Source organism: Rhea pennata, chromosome Z, assembly GCF_028389875.1.
Source record: "Rhea pennata isolate bPtePen1 chromosome Z, bPtePen1.pri, whole genome shotgun sequence".
Classification (NCBI taxonomy): domain Eukaryota; kingdom Metazoa; phylum Chordata; class Aves; order Rheiformes; family Rheidae; genus Rhea; species Rhea pennata.
The window spans coordinates 37,820,390-37,847,922 of record NC_084702.1 but is presented as its reverse complement, the minus strand read 5'-3'; the positions used below and the strand labels follow the sequence as shown (position 1 = coordinate 37,847,922).

Genomic DNA, 27,533 nt, shown 5'->3' with positions numbered 1-27,533 from the left:
GTCATAACTAAAATGACCTCTCTCTCTCTCTCTCTCGCTCTTTTTTAAGACATCCCTTTCCATGTTTCACAAAAATGAATTCTCTGTTAAAAGAAGATTCAGTGATTTTCTTGGGTTGCATAGCAAATTAGCAACGAAGTATATGCATGTTGGTTACATTGTGCCTCCAGCTCCAGAAAAAAGCATTGTAGGTAAGTCTAATAAGGTTGAATATATGCATGTGATTTAAGTACTGTAATAAAAATGAAATATTTTAATACTGACTGTGCTTGTAAAATAATGTTTTGCATAACTGTTACGTACTGCTTATCAGATGATCCAAACTATTATTTATACTTCCCGTTCTGTATTCTAAAAAAGTTATGTTTAAGTTGGAAGGTATGCACTGGCCTCTTCCAAACTCAGAGCAGTGCGATAATAAGAAGGACGTTTGTCTTAATGCATGTCCTTTCGTTTCTTATCTGTCATTCTTTCTGCACTGTTGCCCCTTAAGAGCCAATTAGGCTATCAAAACAAAGATGTTAAATGAAAGTTTATTTTTAACTTGTGCTGTTATCAGTTGCCTGTAATACTCAGAGCTTCCTATGTGCTGCTTATCTCTGATACTTCAGTCTTTCTTTTGGTCATGAACACTGAAATACTTAGTTTTAAAAAGTTACTTGCCTTGGTAAATTCCTTAGAGGAGCAGATCCTTTGTTTGTTCCATGAGCCCAGGAGTAAGCCTTGAAGCACTGAAGTGACTTGAAATTGCCAAATTTTTGAGCTCTAAGTAGTAGAGGTTCTTTCAAAATGACTAAGTATTTAAAACAACAAAACCTTTTCAAGTCTCTGGTTACATTTGTGCAGTTTTTTGTGGCTTCCTATGTAAATAGCTGATTGGACCTTAGAAAACAATCCTCTTCAATATGTAGGGAAGAGTAGGCCTTATTTTTTTTTCCTTCTTGCTGTAGTTTAGTCTGTAAAGCTAGCTAATCAGAGCACCAACTTTTCAGATGAGTGGTAAAAGACGGATTGAGTAGTTGCAAGGAGCAGAAAGCTTAGAAAAATTAGCTTTTAATTTTGTGGAAAAGAATCACATTTTTCAGTTTGAGGGTTGCAAGCTGAAAACTTTTAGGGGGCTGGAGGTACAGGGGGAGCCAGCATTGCAGACCTTAGCCCCAAACTCAAATGGTGGATTACTTACTGTGAAACAGTAGGATAAGCTGAGTCAATAGTGAGAGTTGAATGTTCTTCTAAGCTGCCTAACTACTTAGTCATTGCGTTTTGGAATGTCATGATTTTTGTTTTTAAGAAAATACTTGCTTAAGTCATGGATTCCTTTCTGTGAAGGAGTAGAGTGCTTCTGTTACAGAAATAGCATTTACACTTGTCCTTGAATATATGAGAAGGAAACCTGACATGTTATCTAGAATTAGCTGACAACATCAGAACTAGGAATTCGTTCTAGGCCATTTGATAGCATTTTCAGTATTTTCCCTATCATCTTCTGTTGCCATCAAATATGAAGCATTTTATCTATTAAACTGCAGCATTTCATCCTTTTTGCAGTTTAATGTTGATGAACACTAATGTACTAATGCCAAAAGATAAAGGCGCATGAATTAAATCATCTTTGTTTGCATACTATAATCCTGGTACTTAGGAACATATTAATTTACAGATTTACCATTATGTTACATGGTGTAGCATACATTTGAAAATATGCTGATGGGATTTATTTCCATCATGTTATGGAGACAGGAAAATGCTAAGGCTTCACTGAGAGGTAAAGATTCCTTGTTCTTGAAATGATACTTTTTTTTTTTTTTTTTAACGGGTTACTGTGTGAAACTTCTAGCCTCCAAAGAGGAGTTGGGAGGGGAACAACTTTGGAACTGCTGATCTAACAGGTCACAGAGTACATGTTCAGATTTGTTAAGACTTCTACTCAGAATTTCTAGCTGAGGAAGCACAGAAGTAATAGAGCAAGAAACCACTACAGGAAGAAACAAGAATGTTTGGACAGTATTGTAACTTACTGCTGCCATGCTTCAGGAAATAAGCAGTGTTCAGTGTTTCACACTCATTTTAGTAGGACTTAGGCTCCTAACCCTGTGAGTTTGGGTATTTACCATAAAAGTTAGTCTTAGTCTGAGATTCTTAGAGCTCTTCTGTTGCTGAGTTTGAGCGTATTTCCCATACCATGAGATATCAAGAACTCCCTCCATTGTCATGGTTCTTTGGACACTCTTCTTGGACAGAGAAAGTGACATAAAGCTGGATACACTCTGCAGACTTTCTCTTCCGTTCAGTTTGTAGCTGTTTGTATGCTTCAGAATTTTCAAAGCTGGCTAGTTCACTTCAAATAATAAAAAGACTCTTAGTTTTAGAAGTTAGAAGATACTGGAATGAAAATGTTGGTTATGAGCATACCAAACAGTAGGCTTATAAACTGAGATTTATCATCTTATGTTAAACAGAATTGTTTTATGTGAGTAACTGTTTTTTTTCTGAATATAAGTGACCAGTAAGACACTGATTTCTTGGATTGGTTTCATAAAAGCAAATTCAACTAATTTTTAACACTGATTATGCTAGATGTATTAGAGGAAACTACTTATTTCATGGGGTTATGCCTACAAAAATGTACAACATGCAGTGTTCACATTCTTTGTATTCCTCTGTGGTACTTTTCATTATAATTTGACTTAAATATATAAACTTAGGTGAGATTTATCTTGTAATCATATCAGTTATGTTAATGATTTCTTTATGATAATGTAAAATCAATATGATGCAATTTTCTCCAAAGGCATGACCAAGGTTAAAGTAGGCAAGGAAGATTCTTCGTCTACTGAATTTGTAGAAAAAAGAAGAGCAGCGCTAGAAAGGTAATGTATGTATCTAACTAAAACTTGTTTAGCCTCAAAGTGACTTGTAATGTACTACACGGGCTCTTTTACTGGGGTGTGGGCCGATTGTACTTCAGTGGATTCTGGAAGGCTGTATGGAGCTACTCAATTGTGTAGAAATGGTATAATCTCCATTAAAAATGGGAAACATTAACTTAGGCATAAGGAGAGTTATGGCCACATCTTTTCGAACAGCTGACTTCTTGAAATGGATATTGCGAGGATCTAGTAAGCACAATTTTGTTCATCAACTTATTTAGACATTTTGGTTTTAGGCAACTAAGTGACTTCAGCAGTGGATCTATTTCATGTAAAATTGACTGTTGACTGTTGTAGGCCAAAGGATGAAGGAGACCTGTAGTCACTTGAAACTAAGATGGCCTTCTGATGACTAGATGTAACTAGCTGAACTTTGCTCCAAAGTTATCAGATCTCTGTCACCTTGCAGTGGCATACAATTAGTATTTTTCTACTGTCTTTGCTGTGCTAGGATACTGTCACTGATGTGGTTTCATGCATTCCTGTTGACGTGGCTAGTAAGGCTGTGGAAAGCAACTAGTAAAAGTTGCATAACTTATGGTCATGTACAGCTGAGTCAAGTATACAGATCTAATTTTGTTACGATTTTATAATATGCCTATTTTTTGTGATATAATTACATCATATGAAGACAATGTGCCATTTAAGTTTGTTAAACAAGACAGTTAACAAAAATAAAAGGTTTTTAGATTGACACGGGGTGTATCTAACAGATGATGTATGACGCTATTGAGCTTTTGGAATTCCAGAAATAATCTTAGTTGAAAAAAAACTCTTTGGAATTCTATTGCTAATATCTTATTGCAAAGCTAATCAACTGAACATCTGAACTTAATATTGACACTCAAAATACTGATAGGTTGTCCTGTCACTGAAGATTGGTATATAGCTTATGGTTTGCCACTTAAAATTACACCTAGAAGTTACTGAAGTAATCACGTACCTTGGAGCAAAATTGAAGCACGTCTTGGGTGTACAATAAACCTATCACTGAGGAAGTGGTGCTATGAGATATAAAGACTCAGCCAGGTAACAGCCAGGACTGGAGTAATTGGACTTAACTGAACAGCCATTTCTACGCAATTTCTGATCTTTGTGATAGAGATGACTGATTTCCCTCTTGATTGCTCATTTGAAGAACAGAACTAGGATTAGGAAAAGCTAATTGACAAACTTTTGCATGCTTTAAGTGCTGCATTTCATTTTTTTTTGTTGTTGTTGAAGTTATAAAGTATATACCATCAAGTGGATGCTCAGCATTGCTCTTGTACTGGGGAAAGGACTCCTCAGTATTCTTGACAATCCTGGGAAAGCTTCACAATGTATTTCATTTGGTTTTCAGAAAGACCATAAAAATCTTATTTGACAAAGGGCAACTTTTTCATTAGCTGTTTTTTTCCTTTCAGAAACAAAAAAGTTGCTTACTTGTCCAGATGTTCAAAAGATATTTAGAGGCAGTGGGTTTGTTGCTATTTCATAAAAGCTGAGGAAAACATGTTGATGTGTCCCAGAACATCAGATCGAAGGAATCTGATTCAAAATTGCTCTGCCTTTAGCCTAGAGCTGTGGACTGAGTGGGAAGGGAAACAGTGTGCCTTTTTAGTTGAGTGTACTGAAGTTTATGCCTTAGAACAGGGAATTTAAGTACCACTAGAGTTGTGCTTGAGGATATCTAGAAGACTTGCTGTCTTCAGTGAAAATGTTAGTAGTCTCCCTTGGAGAAAGTGCTAGTCTCTAGCAGCAAAGTTTGAAAGAAAAATCTCTTCGGCTGCTTGCATTGTCAACTTTAAGTTGCACTTACTTGCTACTGAGTGTCAGAACAATCAAGGAAAAGTTGAGCAATTTAATTTCACTGCAACTCTTAGCTCCTTTGGGAAGAAAAACAAGGATCTGGTGGCCATATCTAATGGAGGATGGAGAAAATACTGTGCTCACAGTATCAAAATACTTGGGCTTTTAGTTAAGAGTCCCAATCTGCATCACGCTCTAGGGCAGTTTTCATGTAGTGGTGACTGTAATGTGACAGTTCCAGTATTTTGCAATTTTTGTAAAGCTTTAGTTTTGCCCAAACCTCAGCTGTAAAGCACTGTTGATAATGTTATGTCAGAGCATCTTAACTGACATACTGCATACTTTCTCATGCTCCCGTGATCTCTTGAGGTATTTAGTTTCTGTAAAGCATTCTTGCAAACATTGGACACTCTCTGTGCATACATAATATTCAAGTCAGTTGCGATAAGCTTGCAGCAGTTCAGTGGGTGAGTACTGTACAAACCTCCCTCTTCAACTCACATTGGTGCAGTCAATAGTTTTGAGACTGTGTTTCTTCTCTGATCTAAGACGGAAGGAGTTGCATTACTTTAACTTTTGAGTGGGTGAATTCTGTAGAACTAATATGGGTTGAACACTTAGTCTAGCCAGCAAATTAGTAGTTCATATGTAGAACATGATCAACCTACTTCTCCAAGGCTTCCCGTAATTCTAAAGCAAGCCAGCCAAAATTAGCTCTAACAAAAAAGCCTATTCACTGCACTGCACAAGGAATATTTAACCAAGCTCATGTCTTGTGTCTTAAATTGATTGTTATTGGAATAGAAGTTGTGACTGATGTGTTGAAACTAGCAAGTGCATTACTACATTTTAATATCGTGCAACATAGTTATGAAGGGTCTCACCTTAAGGAGTTTATGATGTAAACAAACGAGGTTAGAAGCCATGGCCAGCAACTCGAGGCGATAATGTGCTATATGGTGCATGGGGCTGCGTTATTTTTAGTCAAATGTTTCTGTTTTTGTGATAGCCTTTCAGATTTAAGACTTAAGTGAATGTATAAACTGCTTATTGGTCCTAACTTATGACTCTGTGCAGGACTTGTGTGTTGGGGGAAGGTGACAGAATGCATAAGTATGATTTGAACACTCAGCAGAGAGGCAAAGGATTGAAGGGGCATGGAGACTGAACTACACTCTGACCCTTTAGAGGTGACTTTACAAGAGTGTTCAAGCCCCATTAGAGAATGAAGGGAAGTTGTGTGCTGCCTGCATTGTACCCGTTCTTTAGATAAAGGGCACTTTCCAATGCTGTCAGGCACATTAGGTTAAATCTGTTTTGTTATCTAATATTTTAATTTTTAAAATCATAGGTATCTACAACGAACAGTAAAACACCCAACCTTGTTACAGGATCCAGATTTAAGGCAATTCTTGGAAAGTTCTGAGGTATTTAAGTTCTTTTAAGTTCTCCTATTTGTTTTCAGATATGATGACATACAAAATAATATACTCTCTTTGTATTGAGAACTAATCTCCTAAATTCATATGAAATTAAATTGGATTGTGCCCTTCATGGGACAGAATGGCAGAAGGGTAATGACCCACAAAGCATTTTGTCTCTACTTCTGTTAAATGTTAGATTGTTAGTGACCAAAACTTACTTACTCTTCAGTGACTTCTAGTGAGTGAGTGAGTTGGTCGGTCCAGTTCCGAGTGGCCCAGTTCTGACTGAAGCTTGTCGTACGCATGATGAAAATCCGTAACTTTTGATACTAGTGGTTAAATAAGGTCGGGAACTAAGAGAGCTTTTTCCAAGCCAGTTGCCTCTAGGAGTCAAGCTTCAGGTGTACTGGTGGGATGATGTGAACAGGCTTGCAGTGTTGCTGGCCATGCTAGATGTTTTGTGGATAGAGGACTTCAGTCACCAGTGCTATCAATCTGGCACCTTTCACAAACATTAAATATTTTGCAAAACAGATCGTCTGTTATGCTTCTATAAAAACATCGATCATCTTATAAATGTGCGTAGTGGATTTGCTGTAACACTGAACTGTCTTTTGGCCAATGTCAATATCTTAGTTTTCCTAATAAGTCACAGAGGCCCTGCTACTGACAAAAGCATCATTGATAGATAACTTAAAGCGGATTTGTCAATGCTGTTGACATACAAAACATCAGATGTGAGGGGTAAATGATTTGACAGAGGCTACTTGTGCAGCATATTTGCAAGAATAACTTTAGTGAAGAATAGTATCAATTAAATATAAAAGTTTGTTAACTTACCCCAAGGATTTCTAAGTACCTTGCAAATAGACAGCTCTCACAATATTCAGGAGGTAGGTTTTGAAATCTGGCCTATATATAAAAGTAAACATACCATTTTATTTATGATCCGTAGTGTGAATCTTGCGTTATATTTACAGAATTTCTGTATCTCAACTTACTACAAATGTAAGCTTTTCTGTTTCTGTAGTGCCAGTTGGCTCTCCGTAACGTATAGGTGGCTAGTTAGGACCTTTGGCTAGTTCGTAATAACTTTTGACAAGTAGGTTGTTTGTTCCATTTAAATGTAAAGGTGTAGAAGAAAAGTAAATAGTCTATATTTTTAAGTTTTCCTCTGAGAATGTAAAAGTGGTAAATCTGAGAAATTAGATTCTACTATATTGAAACACATAGGAGTAAAGAAAACACTATATCCTTTTCTTTCCCCCTTGTGCCCAGTTAAACCTCCAGCCTTTTAACCAGTCTGTTTGCCCTTATTTGTCATTCAATTCTAGCTGCCGAGAGCAGTTAACACCCAGGCTCTGAGTGGAGCAGGAATATTGAGGATGGTGAACAAGGCTGCCGACGCTGTCAACAAAATGACAATCAAGATGAATGAATCGGATGCAGTAAGAGCTGATTTTTCGACTTGAATAATGAGACGAATTAATGAGGCTCAACAATTGCATTTTTAAAGCTGTAGAACTAGAAAATGGGATATTAATTTGCTTATTGGCTTGGATTCTTAGCTGTATCAGTTGACCACCTTGGCAGCACATGGATAATTTGCTTCTTTAAAACAAGAAATGCTGTTGGTAATCTAATTGGTAATGCTTGACTCTTTCATCTTTTGTCAGTGGTTTGAAGAAAAACAGCAGCAATTTGAGAATCTGGATCAGCAGCTTAGGAAACTTCATGCCAGTGTTGAAGCATTAGTCTGCCACAGAAAAGGTAAATGTATTTTTCTGACTGTGTGAACTTAAGTGTTTAGAGCTTTAAAAATATTAACGAAGCAGGAACTTAATGTTAGAGCTCTAAAGTAACAAACAGTCACAGCAAATTTTAATGCAAAAAATCTGACTGTACCTTTTGGTTTAAACTACTAACATTTATTTATTTTGTATTTTATATATATATAAAATATATGTGTGTGTGTACATATATATATGTATATACATATATATATCCCAAATATCTGTCAGTCATTCCGTTGAACTTGAAAGTTATTATCATGATTAATGTAGAACTTTTTCTTGCAGAATTTTAATATTACAACTATTACGTGAAACTACAGTAGACATCCATAAATGTACCTGTAGATCTCATGGCAAGAAGCATTTTCTTTTGAGCAAAAAGTGGCTGCAAAAATCCATTTAAACAAATTGTGACTGATTATTGTTCTGTTAACTGAGTTTGAACCCTTAATTGGGGATTTGCTAATCTTAAATTGGTCCACACAGTGATATTTCATCAAAGATACAGTTGAGGAAAACTTTTTTTTGGAAAGATAGCCAGTCTGAAAATACCAGTGTTAGATTTACTTATTTCAGAGTGAGAAAATGCCTGTAAAATTAATATTTTTAATCAGTTGTGCAGCTGTCTTGTCAAAGACTTTTTCCATCAGATGATTTCCAACTTTAATTTGGTAGTATGTGGAAGACTTAAATGTGCTTTCTGACACTGCTGCTTAATCTTATAAAGTACAGAGTTATGTTTCAACTTTGCACTTTCAAAAAAAACTATGCATCTATCTTAAACTGCTTTCTCAAATCTCTACCAGGAGTTGTTCTCTGTAACAAAAAAATCTTTCGTCAGAGGTCTTAAGGTTAAAGAGTATTTTAAGAAGTAAGGAACATGGAAAACTAATGCATTTGATTACTGTGCAATTGATGCCTGCTTTTAGATTTGATAAAATGGATTTTTTCAGAGTTGTTTTTAGATCGTGTTTTATATATCTGAAGCTTTTTTCTTCTGTAAACGTTTCTGGTGTTCTAGTGATTCTACGAAGCCAGCACAATCAAAAAAATTTGTGCTTTCAATCCTTAAGTAAGTTTCATTAATATGATATTTTGTTCAAAGGTCTTTCATAGACGTTACCTTTGTACAGGATGACTTAAATGGGATTTGAGACAATCATCTAGGTATTTGTTAATAAATAAGCTCAAAACTTTGATTTCATGGATGCCAGTCACACAAGTGTGGGCTTTTTTTTTTTATTTACCATACCTTATAGTATGCCTTACATCACAGGACACAGTCTCATTTAAGATACTTTAATCAGTAGAATAGCATAGCAGAAGCACAATTCTGCTCCGATATTGACGTTTACATTGAATACTTCCTGATGCTTTGCCCTTTCAGCTGCATGGGACAGCTACCCTATAGATCAGTTAGTATTTTGAACTTGCTGTGTAGGTAACTTGGCTTTTGTTTTGTGGACTTGGATTTTTCTGAACTAGGCAGTTGGATAATGACAGTTTGTTTCATATCTCTTGCCAGACAGAGTAGGCATCATATAACAGATTCTGCAAGTCATTTACTGATATTGGGGAATTTAGGGTGCACTGTGTTCTCCTAAACATAGTTCCATTGTGATCTCCGTGTGTCTTGTCCACATGCATTATCGTGAAATTTGGGAAATACTTTTTTTTTTTTTTTTTTCCTCCATCTGGGGGAAGTCAAGGTTGCTGTTGGGCAGAGATCTCTGCTCAAGAACTGGTTTTAGGTTGATCTGTGCTGAAATGTAACCTAGAATATTACCTATTCTATATTGAATATTACTCCTCTATTTCAGAGCTTTCAGCCAACACAGCTGCCTTTGCTAAAAGTGCTGCCATGTTAGGTAACTCTGAGGACCACACTGCTCTGTCTAGAGCTTTGTCTCAGCTTGCAGAGGTTGAGGAGAAGATAGATCAGTTGCATCAAGAGCAAGCTTTTGCCGATTTCTATGTGTTCTCGGAACTGCTTGGTGACTACATTCGTCTCATTGCTGCAGTCAAAGTGAGTACTGCTAGGAAAAACGTTAATTTTTGCTTAAGGTCACACTTTCTCCTTAGCTTATGGATTTGGAATAAATGCACGTTTTTGTCCATTTGCACACTTGATGATGCAGTTGAGACTTACTGAGCTTCTGGCTTAATTTCAACTGAGTAAAATGAATGGATCCATAATCCCACAAGAAAAATGGTTATGATGAAAAATGGGCATGGAACAAGATCCAGACAAAATGCAAATGGTGAATATCCTGTAATTAGAGCAGTGCTAACTGTGTGCGGTATTTAGGGACCCCACGCTAGTTAGCATGCTGTACTTTTTTCATTCAGGTAACTTTTTTGTCCATAAGATCTTTTCAAGAACATAACTTGACTCTTATCAGGTAGGTACCAACAGTATTAATAAGGAAGCAACTCACTAAAGTATTAAGTTCTCTATAAATCATGGAGTACAGCATGATTTGGTTTTCACGTGGGGAACCATGTCTTAATAGTTTTATCTGGAGGTATCTTTGAACTTGGCGGGTGGTTACAGGGGAAAAAAAGTATGCACGCACACACTTAATTCTGCTACCTCAGTCTATTGCTAATGAAAATGTATTGCTGGATAGCTGTATAGTCAATGAAAAGGTTTGATAGAATCTATGCTTAGAGAAGCATTTGCCTAATGCAGCACTTTTTAGTGATTGCTTTGGTAGTGTTGTGATGGGACAAGGAACACAACAAAAATGAAATGGTGTGGGGCACTGTGCTGCTCTGAGGAGGCTTGCTGAATGCCCTCCTTTAATTGTAAGCAATATTTAGCTGTGTAAACATGCTGCCAAATTAAATGCAAGACCGCTTGTGGTAGACACAGTGATGTTTCTTTGAGTACACTTGCTGCAGTTTTATCCAGAGATGCATTTCCTTAATAGGAATGTAGACAGCTCTAAGAATTTCAATTACTTTACTTTGTCCATCTTTACAGGGCGTGTTTGACCATCGAATGAAATGCTGGCAGAAATGGCAAGATGCTCAGGTTACCTTACAAAAAAAACGTGAAGCTGAAGCAAAGCTCCAGCTTGCCAATAAACCTGATAAATTGCAGCAAGCTAAAGATGAGATAAAAGAGGTAACACTATCAAACATTTCTATTATTCTGGAGGCCAGACTTTTTGCATTGGTTCATTCGTTCCACATTAATGCACTACTTTATACAGTTTTTGTTTACAAATCACTTCTTCATTTGCTGTTTTCCATGTTTACTGAAATTGTTAAAAGGAATTTATTTAAAATATTAAATGTGCACCGTTGTTATCCAATCAAAGATCTGTAAGGCAGTAGAAATCTGTCTCTACAGAGTCTCAGAGATGGGGAGGAAGGGAATATGGGCAAGTTTTAAAATGCTCTTAACTGTTGCAGATAACTCAGGTAGGCAGAGAAGCATCTCTTAGCTTCTAAAACTGAAGTCTATCTAAAAAGACTAATGGAGGACTGTTCCTGTGTTTTTTTTTTAATGATGCTGAATTTCTGCCCATATATATATATGTATGTACGTATATATGGTATAATTTCAGTAAAAATAAATCTAACATGTTGAAGTGTCATAATTTATACACTTTTTCTATCATGCTTCACTAAGGAAATTGAAGAGGTAGGACAACTTAATTATTTAACAGTAATGCACACATTCGAGTTACACATCAGTATTCTCCCATTAAATAATGGGAGAACATAATTGCTGATTTCAAGCTATATTATGCTTCTATTTCATTTGGCTGCCTCATTCATCACTAACCTAAAGCTGCTTTGTTCTTTCTGAACTTAGATATATTTTGCATATAGTGTTGAAGTTATTCATTAACTTTTCTTTTTTCTTTTTCTTTTTTTTTTTAATGCCCTTATTGACTGGTAAAACTCAGCGTCACTCTTGTGTGACCACATTTCTATTGGTTAGCTTTCTTGCATGGTGGATGGAATGGTGACATCCAGAAGCGGGCTGAAACTCCCTGGCAAAAGTACTTCCTGAATATTTGGAGTTGTAGGAAGTAGTGACTGTTTCTCATTCTTAGTGTAAAAAGAATTAATGATGTTTCTGGAGGATATCTCTTTCTTACTTTATCAGATGATTAGAGAAGGTTGTTAGTAAACCCACAGTTTGAATATGATGACAAGTCATTCCTGCCATTGAAATAGAATTCAGCAACTGAGAATATATAAGAATAGTCATCATGGCAGAGAAATCAAAGTGGAAGCCAATGCAGCTTGAGCTTCATCCATGACTCGTTCCTTTTTGCTGCTAAAAGGTAACAGAGTAGTCCTAGAAACACCATACTGAGCAAGGGGAAGATTTATTTTTCAGAAACTATAAGATTGCCGACTGTTACACGGTGATAATTCCTACAGACCCTGATGCTTAGACATTGTGAAACTGGAATGTGGGTCCATAGGCCTACAGAGGCTTTAACTGAAATCTAAGACAGCTTTAGTTCCTGTGGTAGGAAGGCACAGGTTATTTCAAAGCAGTCTTAATCTCCCTTTTCCTTGACTGAGCTTTATGTTGTCCCATATATTAGCTAACTCTCTAGGCCATGTACGTATCAGTGTTTCTCTGAAACACATTCACATTGCATAGCTTTGTAAATGTACATATGAAAAGACAGTAAGGGAACTTTGAATAAATATAAACTAAAAATACAAATATCTAGGTATTTACTTGAATGAATGTTCAGTGCGCATTGCAACAGTAAGATTAAATGCATCCTCACTGCCATTCATCTCACGTCTGCAGCAGAAATGTGACAAAGATAAGCATATACCTGACCATAAGCAAGGATGAAGATTTAATAATTTTTTCTGTCAATAGGAAAATACAGGGAACTAACTTCTCTTGAGACTCACATTTGATTGTGACAGGTAATCACAGAAAGCTTACAGGTTTAGCTTCCCCTTATAGTAGTGTTTAAGTAACTTAAAGCTTTAGAAATCTTTTCTTTAGTAAAGAATCTTTGAAACATTTTTACTCTATTTCTTAATAACAAACCTAAGATATTTTTATAAATGCAATGTAGGCAGCATTGCCTTTGGTTTTAGACATACTTGAGGGAAAGTCTTGGTGTAACAATTTCAAAGCAACAATTTGTAGAGAAGGCTCTGTTGTCATACCAGTTAAAGCAATAATACCACCAAACAGCTGCTTTTCAGCTCTTAAATAACTATCACTAGTATACAAAAAAAAAAAAAAAGGCAGAAAAGCCTCCCCACAGGTACTGATAGTTTGAATGGAGAACACAAAGCCTTATATCTGCATGTCTTTCCTTTGCCAGTGGGAGACAAAAGTTCAACAAGGGGAAAAAGATTTTGAACAGATCTCCAAAACCATTCGGAAGGAAGTGGGAAGATTTGAGGCATGTATAACTATTCAGCTAACTGACAATTTTACTTTAATATCAATATTCCAAGCAAGATTGCTTAAGAGTTTAATCTGCCATAATTAATTTACTTTATTTGTTAACAGAGGGAACGAGTGAAAGACTTTAAAACTGTTATTATCAAGTACTTAGAATCATTAGTGCAAACACAACAGCAGGTAAGAAACTTTTAAATTTTTTGTGCAAGCTAATACTCCAGTGTGTTCTGTATTAGATTAATTTAAACAGACAGGCAGTTCCTTAAAACATAGAGAACTACTTCTAGTCTGTTCTAGATTGCTGAACATAGTGATTGCCATTACCTAATTATTACTGTTCTTAACTTGCGTAGCTCTAATTCAAGAGAGCAGAGGAGAGACTTTCTTGGGGGAAGTGTGAGGGAGTAGTCTCCTGTTCTTCCTCTGAAACTGAATTAATATTTTCACTTGTAAAAGGAAGTAAAACATATTTAACATGTGCTTAAAATTACTGAAGAGACATTAATACTTAATTTTTTTAATCAAAGAAAAGTAATGTGCTGAATATTTTACAGCAGTAGAATAACTTTCAGTTAAAGGTAAGACTAGCAAGCTGACCTGTCAAACAGCTCCTGTTACCATGAGCAGATATTTGCATTTGTCACTTTTTCTTCTTTCATCATGTAATAATGTTAATGGATAGTATGAAGGGTCCCATCTGTGTTCTTACTTTGTCCTGTGGGGACAAGTTCTGTACACAAGGAGGAAGGTGTATGGGTTTTTTTTCCAACATTCAGTACTTAACAGTGAGGTTGTTTTTCCTTCTCTCCAAGCTAATAAAATACTGGGAAGCATTCCTACCTGAAGCCAAAGCCATCGCCTAAAAGAAGAATATTCCAAATAACAAGACACTCTGGATATTTGTCCTGGATTTAAAAAAAAAAAAAAAAAAAAAAAAAAAAAAAAAAAAAGCTAAATTCCACAGTGAAATCACTTTAAAATCATCCAAATAAACCACTATATATTTTATGAATTAACATGTGGCTCTTTTATATACTACAGCATTTTATTAACAAGCTGCATGTCCTGACCCTCTTTAAAGTGGACTGTGGCATGATGTTCTGCAATACATTGCTGAATTGAACACTATTGTGTCTTAATACTTGCACTAAAATGTGCAATGCAAGGCCAGAAAGCAGATATTTTTGTTCTTTACAATATAATGTTCTGTAGTATGTTTACCTGATCTTTATGAAACAAATTTAATTGCATTGATTAATGTTCACTTACACATTCCTGTACAAAATCATGTTTTTGTGATTACAATAATAAAGGGATGTACCTTGTGAAACATTAAACTCTCTGGTTTGTTTTCTATAGATGTTTACTGTATTCTTAGAAGTAGCATTTATGACAAATTGAGGTTAAAACCAAGGCAGAAACACACCATTGGGTAAATAATGTCAAAGGTGGTGCTAAAGAGTCACAAACAAGTATTTGTGGTAAACTATTATGTTTAAGTTTGATTCTTTTTGCTCTAGGTATTTTCACCTGAGGTTATCACTGCCTTGGTAAACTGTAATGCCTTAATACTGTTAGGATCAAAAAAATGAAGCTTGGCCAACAGACATGCATGAACTGAAATATATTCTGAGTATCTCACAAAGCTCCTGAAGGACTAAGTTCACCTGTTGGTCAAATATAGATGTCATATTGGACTGATACATTTAATCAGTTTTAATCTTGTCTTGAATGGTTTCAGGATACAAAAAGGAAAATAATCTTTCATTAACTCTGATAATTGGGGAAGGAAAAGTCTTTTATTCAATTGAGAGTGCAAGCTAGTTGTAAGGCCTGGTATTCTACTTATCTGGACTTTCTGGAATATAAAACACATGCAGGGACTGCTTATTAATATCTTCTGTAATGTATCAGTGCAGCTAAATATTTTTCTGAAATATGCAAGATAAACAAGCTGCTTTGTCCTGTGTCTTGTACTAAATTCGCACTGAATTTGCCAATGATATGTCTACAAGTAGCTAATACTGCTAGAATTATACAAATGTTAATTATGTAGCATCAGAGGAGCTGTTGCTTTCAGCTAATCATAAGACTGCATGGGAAGCCCAAGAACTTGTATGACTTAAGAGTCAAGAATAATGAAACACTCAATACCATTTCTGAACAAAATGGAAACTTAACTGAAAGATCATGCACTCTCTGATTTACACAAGGAAACTAGTTTAAACTTTCAAGATTAGTGTCTTTCCTTACTTTTGCACAGAATTCTGTTGATTCAGTATTTTTAGGAATTTTCAAGGAAATTAGTACAGAAGCTAAGCAATTTGAAAAAGCTTTGTCAAGTCTTTATCAAGCATTTTTTTAAAAGCTGAAATGCTAAGACCTTAAACTGGTAGTAACTTGTGCATCAGCCTTAGCTATTTAGCTTGTAACTGATCTTCACCAGCTAAGCATGTAACAGGTTTGTTGTGAAGAATTTGAACGAGGCATAATGCCCTACTGAGTGTTATGATATACTTGGCGTGCTCAGTGCTAATGAAAATTGATAGGCAGCTCAAAGTTAAACTGAAATTAGTTACAGTGAGATTGAGAGTGGGTACTTTCAGAATTAAAGACAGCCTCAAAATCAGTAAATATGCTTTCATACGCTTTCATGATCTCTTTTTAAGCATGTTTTCCAGCTTTCTTCACTCTTGATCCTTTTTGCTTGCATCAGGATCTGAACTGAGGTGAATTCCAGATCCATTTTTTTTAATCTGTAATGAGTGAACAAAATGAGAAATAGCTGTTGCATTGGTGTGAAGCTTAGTCTTTTAGTAGGGATTAGTGTGACTTTCTTTTTGTCCGATTATACTAGACAGCTAAAAAAAGGAATGAGTTTTGTAGAGGGCTTTTTTAAGAAAAACAAAACCTGTAGGAGAAGAAAAGGAAAATAGCATTTCTGGAATTAAGTGGCAGAGAGTAACTAATACATTTGATGTTCTTTAGCATCGCAAGAATAATTTGAAGACTAGACCTGATGAACTGTCGCTTTTGACTTGTGTAGAGCAGAAGTGCTTCTAGGACCTGTTTGTTTTGTGTATATTTGCTTATCCCATAAAGACTGAGGGATTGCTAATTGTCTTTAGTACAAGAATGAGTTGTTACTTCTACTAGCAGATACTACTCAGACCAAGTGTACAGAGATGTTGCTGAACTATTTTTACTGTGGAGCTCACTGCAGGTTTTTATACTTCTGTAAATGTTGTTTTCCTGACTCCAAGTCACTGTAGTGCTGAAGAATCCTTAGAATGAACAAAATGAATATGGGCAAAATAGTGAAGACCTACTGTTAAGGTAAGGAATGCTGTACATTTGCAGTGCGGTATAAAAGGGAGGGTTTGGTGCTATTGAAGTGTACCTTACTTCTCAGATTAAAGCAAACTGACATTTACAGCCTTGAATTTTACATCATCCCTGTTCTTGTATCCATCGCATTTATTGTATTTTTTGAGTTGAAAATGTATAGCCACAGAATGATGAGGTGATGCAGCTTAAATTGAAGACTAATATTTCTGTGAAGGCGTAATTACATTTTTATTATATAGACATTTAGTGTTCTCATCTATCTCTAGTCACTGTCTTTTAAAGACAGAATATTCTACTTCCCCTGCCAATTACGCTTTCTTGTACCTCTCTCAAATTATTTCCTTCTGAAGACCTCAGGTGGAAGATTATGTTTTGACATATCTGTAGTTCGTGCCCCAAATCTGTCAGTTTCTCTCAGATTCTGGTGGCAGTGACCTGCTGGCTGCTACTGGGAAGTTCTCCATTCACCTGCAGTCTTCCATCATTCTCACTTTGCAGTGTGTTCTTTCTAGGTTTCCAGTTTTCACAGCTATTTCTTAGCAAGGGTATTTGTCTTGGTCAAAACTGGGATGAACGCTTTGTTTACGTTCTTTTTTTTTGGGGGGAGGGGGGCAGAGGGGCACAGCAAATGATGTGTGTGCCTTGCTAGTCTTAGTCATCATTTCATTCTTTGATTAGTATATCCTGTGTGTTTAACTGAACTGCAGGCATGCAGTAAAATTACAGATTTGGTGGAATTATTTTAAAATAAACATTCTGTTAGATCTTCAGTTTGCAAGGTAGAAGAGCCTGTGTAACTAGTTGTATCTCCAGCAAAATATGAATCTATAAAAAGAAAACAAGTTTAATATTAAACATGTGAGGAGCTGAGGTTTCAGAGCTGTTCAAGCTCGTGCTTATCTTCTAAGGGGTTCCTCCAGTTTAATTCTTCTGCATTCCATAGTTTAATAAGGTGAACTTGCTAATCAGCAAAATAACTTTTAACTGCACTACTAAAAATATTGTCTCCCCTTCCTCTGATGGTTGTTTCCTCACAGATTTAGGAGGAGAAAAAGAAAATCTAAATCTGTCTTCTGTGGTAACATCATTAAGAAAAAAGGTCTCAAAAGAATGTTGGAGGCAGCTTGGACAGAATTTGAAGCTGTTCTTTTAACAGCATACTTAAACTAGAGTGAAAGAAATGCACAATGAAAATGGAAAGGGGAGAAAAGACTCAAGATAGACCATATCTATGGTTTAAGAGAGAATCAAAATATAAAGAGATGCAGAAATCCTGAGAAAGGAAGTATTTGTACATTAGCCTCACATTCCATATGGAGCCTCTAGGTACATCCACTCACCCGCCTACCCCTGCTTTCAGAGAGCTACTTTCTTACCAGCTTCCAACATCATACTTAAGAGAGGTAAGTGACTTCATGTTTGATTCTGTGATAGCTGAGGCATGAAAAACTTACGTTGGAAACTGAGCTTTCCAGACTTACCTTTCTCCTGTCTTCTTTCTGAAGTCACATGCTTATACAAGATGGTCTCAGTTGTACTGACTGTATACTGAAAGTGCATTGTGTTGCTTTAGAAACAACTACACCACTTAAATTTAAGCTAAATCTTCACAGAGAAGGGAGGAGGAGGTGAACGCCTTAATAAGCAAATGTTTTACCTATGGGGTTATGATGTGTGTTGAACTTTGCTACTATTTATTTAGGAAATCAGTATTTGTAGAATTAGAATGAAGTGCACCAAGGTCACAAAGACTGGTTTATTTAAAACCAATGTTTCTGTTAGCAGTTGGAAAGTCAACGAACTCAGATTGGCTGTATTCTTATTAAAGACTTTTTAATCTGGGCTCATGTTTTGATAGGTGCTTTACTTATCGCTTTGATTAGAATTTTTATATGCATTTCCTTGGCCTACTTCTAATCAGGAAACTTCTAATCAGAGAGTCCTTGAATAATGAGGATTATTTACTGGGAAGTGTTATTTCAGAGTTGCCAATGTCTATTCCTCTCTTCCTCTCCCATGATTCTTTTTTAATTTCAGAACGCCACAATCTTAGGCAAAGGAAATAAGATGGAACACTTGAGGAATAGAAGGATGCCTGTGAGAAGGGGACAGGGAGAAGAGTTACTGTTAGGACAGTTGTCATCTCTAATCTCTTCATCCTAACATGAAGATGCCAAATTGCCCTAGGAGTAATTGCACAGACATAACAGGAGGATAGAGGGAAAAAAAAAAAAGAAAAAAAAAAGAAGAAGAAAAAACTGGGGTAGGGGGCAGGAACAGAAGTGGCCAGTAAAGCTTTTTTTTTTTTCTTTTTTTCTTTTTTTCTTCCCCTTCTCAAAGATATGCTTAGTTTTTATATAGACTTGAAATCTGATTGAATAAATGATTTGAGAATGTCATTTTCACAAAGCATGGCCCGCTTTACAGATTAAACCTTATTCTAAGCAATGATCGTTCATGTTGGTATAGTCTCTGTGATAGTGGAAGTCTGAGGGCAACTACCAGTTAGAGTAGGAGTATATTAACTTATTTTAGCTTCTGGATCAAATTAACTAAAGAATACAACCCAAGACACTGATATGTGTGATTAAAAAAAATAATAAACAAAACAGACTAAAACATATAGTTCCTGGAAGACCTTTCTAGGTCTGCTTAATAGATGAATTGGAAGGCAGCCAATGCAACTGTTACCAGTATAGCTCACCTCTTTCACTGTTTTGCTGTTAAGATTACTAATGTGATTTTAATGGAAGTCTACCCCAGCTGATACCAAGCTACACTGAAGCTATATTCCATTCTCTTTGCTGCTTTTGTTTCTGGGAATCATTGTGTCATTTGTGCAATTAGCTTTGAAAAACGAGAATCCTGGATAGTACTCTAGTTCAGGCTATCTGTGATTTGCACAGATGTTGATTTGCGTTTTAGGAATTAATGCTCTTAAGTTTTTTTTTTTGTTTGTTTGTTTTGGTTTGGATTGGTTTTGTCCCTGACTGTATGAGACAGAAAAGATGGTCCTTGGACGGTCAGCCATGTGGAGAAATTCTAATTTTTCTTTAGTTGTAATGTTCAAGATTAGCTAACTAATGATGATACACTGTGGAAATTAAGTATTTAACATTCCAAAACATATTGATGTATTTGAATTCAGCCCACCATGTAATCTTCCTTGTTCTTCTTGGCTGATGCACAGTCAAAAGTTCCATTATGTACTATTGAATTTGAAGCCAGATTAATGTCTCAAACTTTTCTTTGTTAATAAGTTATACGATGTTAGAGAGGAAAAGCAGCTTTTGGAAATTATTGGTTGCTAGATTACCGATAACCACAAAAAAGACAATTTTTTTTCCACTGGCATCTCATCAGTATAAATATGTTATAGTGTAAGTAGTGTCATTTGTATTGTCCATCCTTTCTATATCAGGTGAATAACAGAAATTAAGCTTTAGGATTGGTGTCTTTGCCAGAAAGTAACAATTATAATAGCATGAAAATTATCCTTTGGTTTGCCTATGGTTAATGCACTAATTAGACTACAACTTTCTGTTATTGTAGGGGCTGTCTTTCCATGGGATGACTGTATGTCTAGCAGAGTATGCTTTGGAAAAAGTGGGATTGCTTATCTTAAAAGTCTTCAGTTTTCACTGCATTTTAAAGATTTCATCCCTACACTATCAAACAGCATGTTGAGCCTGGGAACCAAAATGCATTTGTTGTGGTTGCCTGCGCCCTTGGGCAGTGCTGGAGCTGCTGGGGGTCAGTGGCTGCAGATGCTGGCTGAGGAGCAGCACAGGGTGGGATGCCCCAAGGCTGGCTCGCTTTGATTTCAGATTGTTTATTACCTATAGCTGTTGCGTTGTTTTAGTTTGGCTTCCCCGCCCCCCCCCCTTTTTTTGGTCAAAAATATTTTATTTTGTATTGAATTCTCCGGGTCCCAAAACACCAAAGCAGAAAATAACTGGATTTAGCTGGCAGGAGGGAAAAAAAAAAAAAAAAAAAAAAAAAAAAAAAAAAAGGCAGGGAGAAGGAAAGAAGAGGGCTCTCATCACTTCCCCCCTCCTTGGTGTTTCTTGGCTAAGAAGGAAGCGGATTAGTTTTCAGAAGGCACTCCTAAAGATGCTGAGATAACATAACCATGGAGGTGTGATAGAATTAAGACCTAAGAATGGATTCGTGGTTGGTTTTAAGCTGTGGTGTTATATTTGAATCTGCTTATCCAAAATCACGCCCTTTACGAGCAGATGTATAGCGGTAGCGACCCTTTAAAAGGTGAGAGACGGTGAAGGTAGCCGTCTGACCCCGCAGCTGTCCGGCCCGGCCCGTGTGAGGCCTGGTGAGGTGCGCGTTTAGAGCACCGCCACCGAGCCGGCACAGCCGCGCTTCGCCGTCGCCGCGCGGCGCGCCCAGCCCCTGCGGAGCGCCGCCGCCGCGCACCTGACCGTTGAGCCGCCGCGACGCGGCCCCGCCCGCCGCGCGGCCCCGCCCCGCGCCCGGCGTCACGTGGGCGGTGTCACGTGCCGCCGGCCGATGGCTGAGGCGGCGCCGCCGTAGGGGGAGCGGGCAGGCCCCCTCTTCCCCCCCCCCCCCCCGCCTCCCCCGGTCCCCGCTCCCGCCGCCGCCATGGAGGTGTTCATCCCGTCCTTCCGCTACGAGGAGAGCGAGCTGGAGCGGGGCTACACGGTGAGCGCGGCCGGGCGCGAGACCCCCGCGCCTGGTGGCGGGGGCAGCGCCGGCGCCGCCTCGCCGCAGCGGCCGGGCCGGGCTGCGTCGTGTCTCCCTTCCCCCCCCCCCCCCCCCCCCCCCCCCCGCAGCTGCCGCGCGCGCGGCCGTTACAACTGCAGCAACGGTCGGGGCGCCGCCGGTGGCGGGGGGGGGGGGGGAGCCGGGGCGGCTTGTCCGGGCCCTCAGCCCGGGACCGGGCCGGCGGGAGAGAGGCTGGGATGGGCCCCCGGAGCGGGGCGGGCTCGAGGCAGCAGACACCCGGTGGAGGGTGCGAGGAGCACGGGGAGGGGCTCTCCTCGCTGGTGCCGGCGACAGGGGAGAGGCACCGGGCGCAAGGCAATCGCAGCAAAGTGCACCTCCACAGAGGAGGAAACTTTCGTCCAGTGAGGGTCACTGAGCAGGCTGCCCAGGGAGGCTGTGGAGGCTCCCTCCTTGGAGATGCTCAAAACCCACGTGGACACCGTCCTGGGCAGCCGGCTCTACCTGACCCTGCCTGAACTGGGGGTCCCATCCGACCTCAGCGATCCTGCGGCCCCTCGGAGCTGCTGGGGTGAAACGCTTTTTCATGTATTTCCTGGTGGATGTCTGGGATGTGCTGAACCAAAGCCCAAGGCACTTGGCTAAAGGTGGAAGTTTAAAGCTAGCTTATTTTATTAAATTTATGCAGTAGTTCTGAGCTGTTAAGAAATCCCAGGACAAATCTGATATTACAGAATGGACAAAATATTGGTCATTATAGGCATAGTTGCATAGAGTCCAACTGCATTTCTCTGTTGCATGTTTCAGAGGAAGTCAGCCCAGTGATAAGCTCATCTACCTTATACTGATGCTATATATTGTTCTTTCTTCTGTATTGGCTAAATCATGACAGTCTGCGCAGAGATTTTCAAATCTGCAATGGGCAGTTTGCCTTTGCTCATGTAGTGGAAGTTTGTAGCTCTGACTGCACAGATGTTGTAGGTTAAGTCATCAAAGGTGAGCCAAAGGTGGTGGCACTGTTAAGCTTTACCCCCTCCAGCCTCTGGATTGTTCATTGGTGTCAGAGCCACAAACTAAACTGGTGAATTTAGTAGTAGTGAATTGATGTATTTATAGGAATGTGTATTTTTAGTATTTCTTTTTAGAGTTTATATTTATTATTTATTTTTAAAAGTAATTTTGTGTGTGAATCCTGCTGCCTAAAGGATTTGTTTCAGAATTTGTGTTACATGGATGCCTGATGTAAGTTCCTGCTGACTAAGCTTCAAAGAAATTGGAATTGAAACTGTATCTTTCTAGAAAACAGACTGTAGTCTTAAAAGTGAAATAAGTGCTTATTATGGTTGCACTGGTTGTCTCAGATCACTGGTAAGGAGTAACTCAAGCATCTGAAGCCTGCCAGTATGAACTTGGTTTGATAGAGATTAATAGTTGTTCTTGTGTTGATGACTGTGCCTCTTCAGTCAGATGAGTGCGTTGAATCTCCGTTTTACATCCCATGCGATCTATGGTGCTTTATGCTATTAAATGCATTAGTTCAAGGATTTCACTCAGCATGAAACTGTAATAGCACTCACAAATAAAGTTCCTCTGGATCAGGCATCCTTGTGGGAGAGAATATGGAAGTTTCATCCGATAATAACATTTCTGTTTGTTTTGATTTTAAAGGGTTTGTTAACTATACACGAGCAAGGCATACTCTAATGTGAGAACATGCTACATTATTAAATAATTTGCATGAATCTTGTACCAAGCATAGGAATTCATGACTAATGCAAATGGATGCACTGTAAGCATTCCCTCCAGGAAAACAACAGCTCATGAGAGCTTATCGTTGCTTACAGTTGCTCTGTACTAGCTAGGAAGGTGCTGTGTGGGAAGAAATATTTATGCATTAAGCTAAAAGATGATATAGCTTGATGAGTTTCTGTGAATAAATGTTTCAGTGTCCAGACTCTATCTGCTCTACTTCTTTTGGGCCTCTATGGGGGAGTTAATGGTGAGAGAAGCTGTAGTTTCAGTAGATACCACTATAAATTATGGATGTTGCAGGATGTTGAAGATAAAGGACCTTGTGATTAATTAGTCCCTTTAACCTCTGTGGGGCTACTTGAACATGATGAATTTTAAAAGTTGTGGTAAGAGTAGAAGGTGACTGTGTGGAAAGACTGAATCTCTTCGAAATGTGACCCTTGAATTTAAGGGATGAGCAGAATCTTGGAGTGCTGTAATACAGTGAATTATGTTATTTCTGTGAAATAGTGTAAGTAATTCTATTTCCATTACTTTATGTCATGCTACTTATGTTCAGTGTTAACATTTAAAACAAGGTTTGTTATGGTCATAGGAGTACAACTTACCATGCTTCTTACCATTCTTTTTCCTGCGAGTGATTACTTACTTAGTATAGCCAAGCTCCAAATGAAAATGTTTGCTTGGAGTGACTGAAACAAGGAATTATCAGAGATGATGTGATTAATGGTGTAAAGGGATGATGGTGTTTGGGCCGCACAGAAGTTTGCTGGTGTGTCGGTTCCGCACAAGCTCAGTAATGTGCCAGGAGGTCATGAAGGCTGGTCTTCCTCTCTGTGACTGTGGGGGGTTGTTACAGAGGAGGTGGGTTGAAAGAGGGATTTTTGAGAAGTATGGTGATGGGTTTTGTAGTTTGTTTGCAAGAAACAGTGGCAGCTATCTCCTGTATGAAATGGGAGAACAGAAGAAGAGTGATTGGAGATCCTCTCTGCAGTGGCTCCGCACAGCTGACAAAACACATGTTTCCCCGAGCACCTGGTTGTCTTGGGGAGGACAGGGTGCCTGCTGAAGGGAGCAGCTCCAGTTCCTCTCATGTTCATCCTGCCACAGTTTATTCTCACTGGCTGGAAAGAAAAGAGGTGGAAAGGGTGCTTGTTCTCTCCTTTAAGGAAGCTTGTTACCACCTTGCTGGTTGCTCAGCTTGCTTCCTCATGCCTGTTGCTTTGGATGATTTTCTCCTTCGTAGCTCTAGACAGCAGTGGGAAAATGGAATAGGCAAAGAGTTGTCAACACTAGCTAACTGTAGAAGCACTATGCACTTTTGAGGAAAGAGTGGAAGTAACTTGCCGCAGAAACTTCTCCCAAGCTCCACAGGGAAACCTAGGGAGAAAATAAGAAGTAAAAGGAGTGGAGTCTTGACCAGTGAAAAGATTGTTCAAAGGAAAGAAATGATTAGGAGGAAAAAAGATGGAAGTGTCTGTAATGCAATGCTCAAGTTAATGCTCTGTCAAAAAAGTATATGGGGAACTTGTTCCCTCCTGACTTTCTTTCAGGAGCTCGGCTTTACTGAAGCACATTTCTTCTGGCATAAAACTCTGAAAACATTTTTTTTCCAGGTTAGTTAAGAGAATAGTTGCACTTGTTCGAGTTTTGTTTGAGGTATACCCAAGAGGGAGAAAAAGAGAACTGGGAAAATGTCTGTTTTCCTTTTGGTGATTAGATTTCATTGTCAGTTTAAATTGATGACACTAGCTTCCAAACTATTGAGCCTGTGCTAATAAATGCAACAGTTGTTCATAATTTGGCAATAAGTGACCTTTAAATGTAGATGCTTACTAAGAATATCCCTAGGGAACAATTTAACTTCAAAATGACACCCATGTGTTCTTGTTACCATTTAAATATGCTTGTTTTGTCAATAACGGAATAATAAATACTGGTTAGATTTCTAATGTTGATTCAGAGGCTAGGAAACTTGCCGCATAAATTAGCGTACACTTGATTTATATGGGCCAAAAAAATTTTACAATGGTATGTTGCAAGTCAAGGTGACACATATTTAAATGTGATGTAGAGCAGAGTTTGTGCTTGACTGACACATGTGCTTACTGCATTTTTAATTAAAACTTCAATACTATTCCCTAAATTGCTTCCAAACTTTCAAATATTGTGGAAGCAAGATGTAACCTGTAAGATTCTCAAGTACTGCAGATTTTCAAGGAATTTAAAGAAAAATTAGACCCATTTTAGCAACAGTTAAACTCTGTTACTTTCACTTTTAAATGTTGTAGTATCTCTGCAAGGGAATCACAGCAACTCTGTACAGATATTTTCTCTCCTGCATGAGAAGATGAAGAGTATAAAGATGACTTAACAGATGTCAATGATTTTGTAATGTTGGAAAAGTGCTATATGAGACAATTTGTTCTTAAATTCTAATGAAAAAGCATTAGTAGACTAAATCTGGTGACTTAAAGGTTGCTGTGATTGAAAATACTTTTTTCCCCCCCTCTTGTTGGCTTAACTTTGGCATTTGGCAGCACTTTGGTATAGGAGATTAAATTTCTTCTCTCCAGTTAGTTTTCCTACTGACATACTTTAGGTCAGTGGTATAAAACTGACTATTTTGTATGCAACACAAACTTAGAGTATCATGTAGGAAAGAAAATTTTACTGTGTGTGTGAGGAAGGCAGCTAAATCAGAAACTGGAAAAAAGTATAATCAAAGTGAAAAACTGACTGATTAAATGTATACATTGCAATTGGCTAAAGCCATTTCTGTGTGTGTGTGTGTTTAATCTGGTTTGGGGTGCTGATGGATTAGACAGACATACAGCTCCTCTGATCTCTATAATTGTGCATATACTCAAAAAAAAAAAAAAAAAAAAAAAAAAAAAAACCTCTCATCCATAGTCATTACATCCTACTAGAAAGGACTATGTAAGGTTTTTATGAGCAGGAAATCACTTTCAATGGATTCTGTAAGGTGTTGAGAACTAGGATAAACAGCAGCACAATGATTATCTATATCAATTTACCTCCTGAAAGAGCAAGAGCTGCCACATGTTCTGCCAGTAAAGCATAACTGCAGAACATCCATTTCCTAATTCTCTCCCAAGGCTTACTGATCTGTGTTTTGATGAGGAAGTGATGATTTTGGAAAGACTGAGAGTAATATAGCGTTCAAACGCATGTCATAACAAAGATATATTTGAATGTCATTGAATCTTTGAGAGGTAGTGGTAGTAGTAAAATGTTAGTATGGCACCACCATTCAAATTATTTCATCAGAAGAATTCATGCTGAACTGCCTGTGATGGTGTTTTCTGTCCGTATAGCATCAAGTTATGAGACTTGTAAAATCTCATGAACCGAGATAGTGTTAAGCATATATACATTGTTTTCTGGGAGGAGGGAGAATGTACTGAGCTTATAAATAGAAGAGGGGAAAATGTAGTAAGTCTCTCCCTTTTTTATTACTGTAACACACATTTTCATTGACTTTTGAACTTTTTAAGGCCAAACACAATTATGTTTTGGGTTTAATTAATAATTAGTCATCATTGTAATGACATTTATGAAGTTATCTTGGAATTTTAGTGTTTAATGGTATCAGTTTTATGTAAGGTAGGTGATAAGACCCTTAAAGCAAAGATATATGGTAGTAAACCAAAGACCTATGGTAGTGACCAAGTTAAGCTGAAATTACAGCAGCAATTTTAGAGGATTGTATTTTTAATAACAGGTATATATTTTTGGAAATACTGGAAATCTTAAGTGACAATTCTTCAGAATTCAATTCAAAATTATCAGTTGGAAAATAACACTAGATATCCATCTGCTTATGAATATTAATTTTTGCAGTCTTTGTGAAGAATGTTACCTGTGCTGGCAATTTGCATGTATGCATTCTTCTCGTCCTGAAATGACTCTGCTTTTAAGTAACGTCTTGACAGTTTATATGAAATAATTCAAGAGGTTGCTTATATGGAGACTGAATGCGCACAAATCCATCTTAGTGGTTCACTGATGATTATCTTGGAATTCACAAGAAATAGAAAAGAAAAACATTGAATTTTTTTTAGTGCAGTCTAGTGACTAAATTGTGTTTCTTAGTAGGAAGAATGACAAAATTTAGTCAGAGTCTGATTGGGAATAGTGAAGCTGTAGAGAAAACAGGTTTGTGAAGCAGAGGGCTCGATGTTAAAATTCCTGTGCTGCGTTTGGTTATGGTGTGGAGGCAACGGAAGTAGCTATGTTGTGCATGCACCGTGGAAGTATACTAAGGGAGTATTTGCAGTTACTGCACTTTGAATATTCTTGCTGTGGATATCGCTTGTTTTTCTTAATTCTTTTACAAGAGCTATAAGAGGAGTTGTATCAAATTTTT

General features: G+C 37.8%; 2 protein-coding genes across 2 annotated transcripts in view; both read left to right on the top strand.

Annotated features, from left to right (window-relative positions):
- The window catches only part of SNX2 (sorting nexin 2), a 33,717-nt gene extending 19,035 nt beyond the window's left edge, over positions 1 to 14,682 (top strand). The window contains exons 6-15 of the mRNA XM_062599470.1: positions 50 to 191; positions 2,792 to 2,870; positions 6,073 to 6,148; positions 7,480 to 7,593; positions 7,822 to 7,915; positions 9,759 to 9,964; positions 10,925 to 11,068; positions 13,263 to 13,343; positions 13,454 to 13,525; positions 14,158 to 14,682. Of these exons, the coding sequence (XP_062455454.1) occupies positions 50 to 191; positions 2,792 to 2,870; positions 6,073 to 6,148; positions 7,480 to 7,593; positions 7,822 to 7,915; positions 9,759 to 9,964; positions 10,925 to 11,068; positions 13,263 to 13,343; positions 13,454 to 13,525; positions 14,158 to 14,208 (1,059 nt within the window). The 3' untranslated portion in view covers positions 14,209 to 14,682. The remainder of the gene's footprint in view (positions 1 to 49; positions 192 to 2,791; positions 2,871 to 6,072; positions 6,149 to 7,479; positions 7,594 to 7,821; positions 7,916 to 9,758; positions 9,965 to 10,924; positions 11,069 to 13,262; positions 13,344 to 13,453; positions 13,526 to 14,157) is intronic.
- Positions 14,683 to 21,230: 6,548 nt separating this feature from the next.
- Positions 21,231 to 27,533, top strand: part of SNX24 (sorting nexin 24) — an 86,316-nt gene continuing 80,013 nt past the window's right edge. Inside the window, exon 1 of the mRNA XM_062600303.1 lies at positions 21,231 to 21,370. Within this exon, the coding sequence (XP_062456287.1) occupies positions 21,311 to 21,370 (60 nt within the window). The 5' untranslated portion in view covers positions 21,231 to 21,310. The remainder of the gene's footprint in view (positions 21,371 to 27,533) is intronic.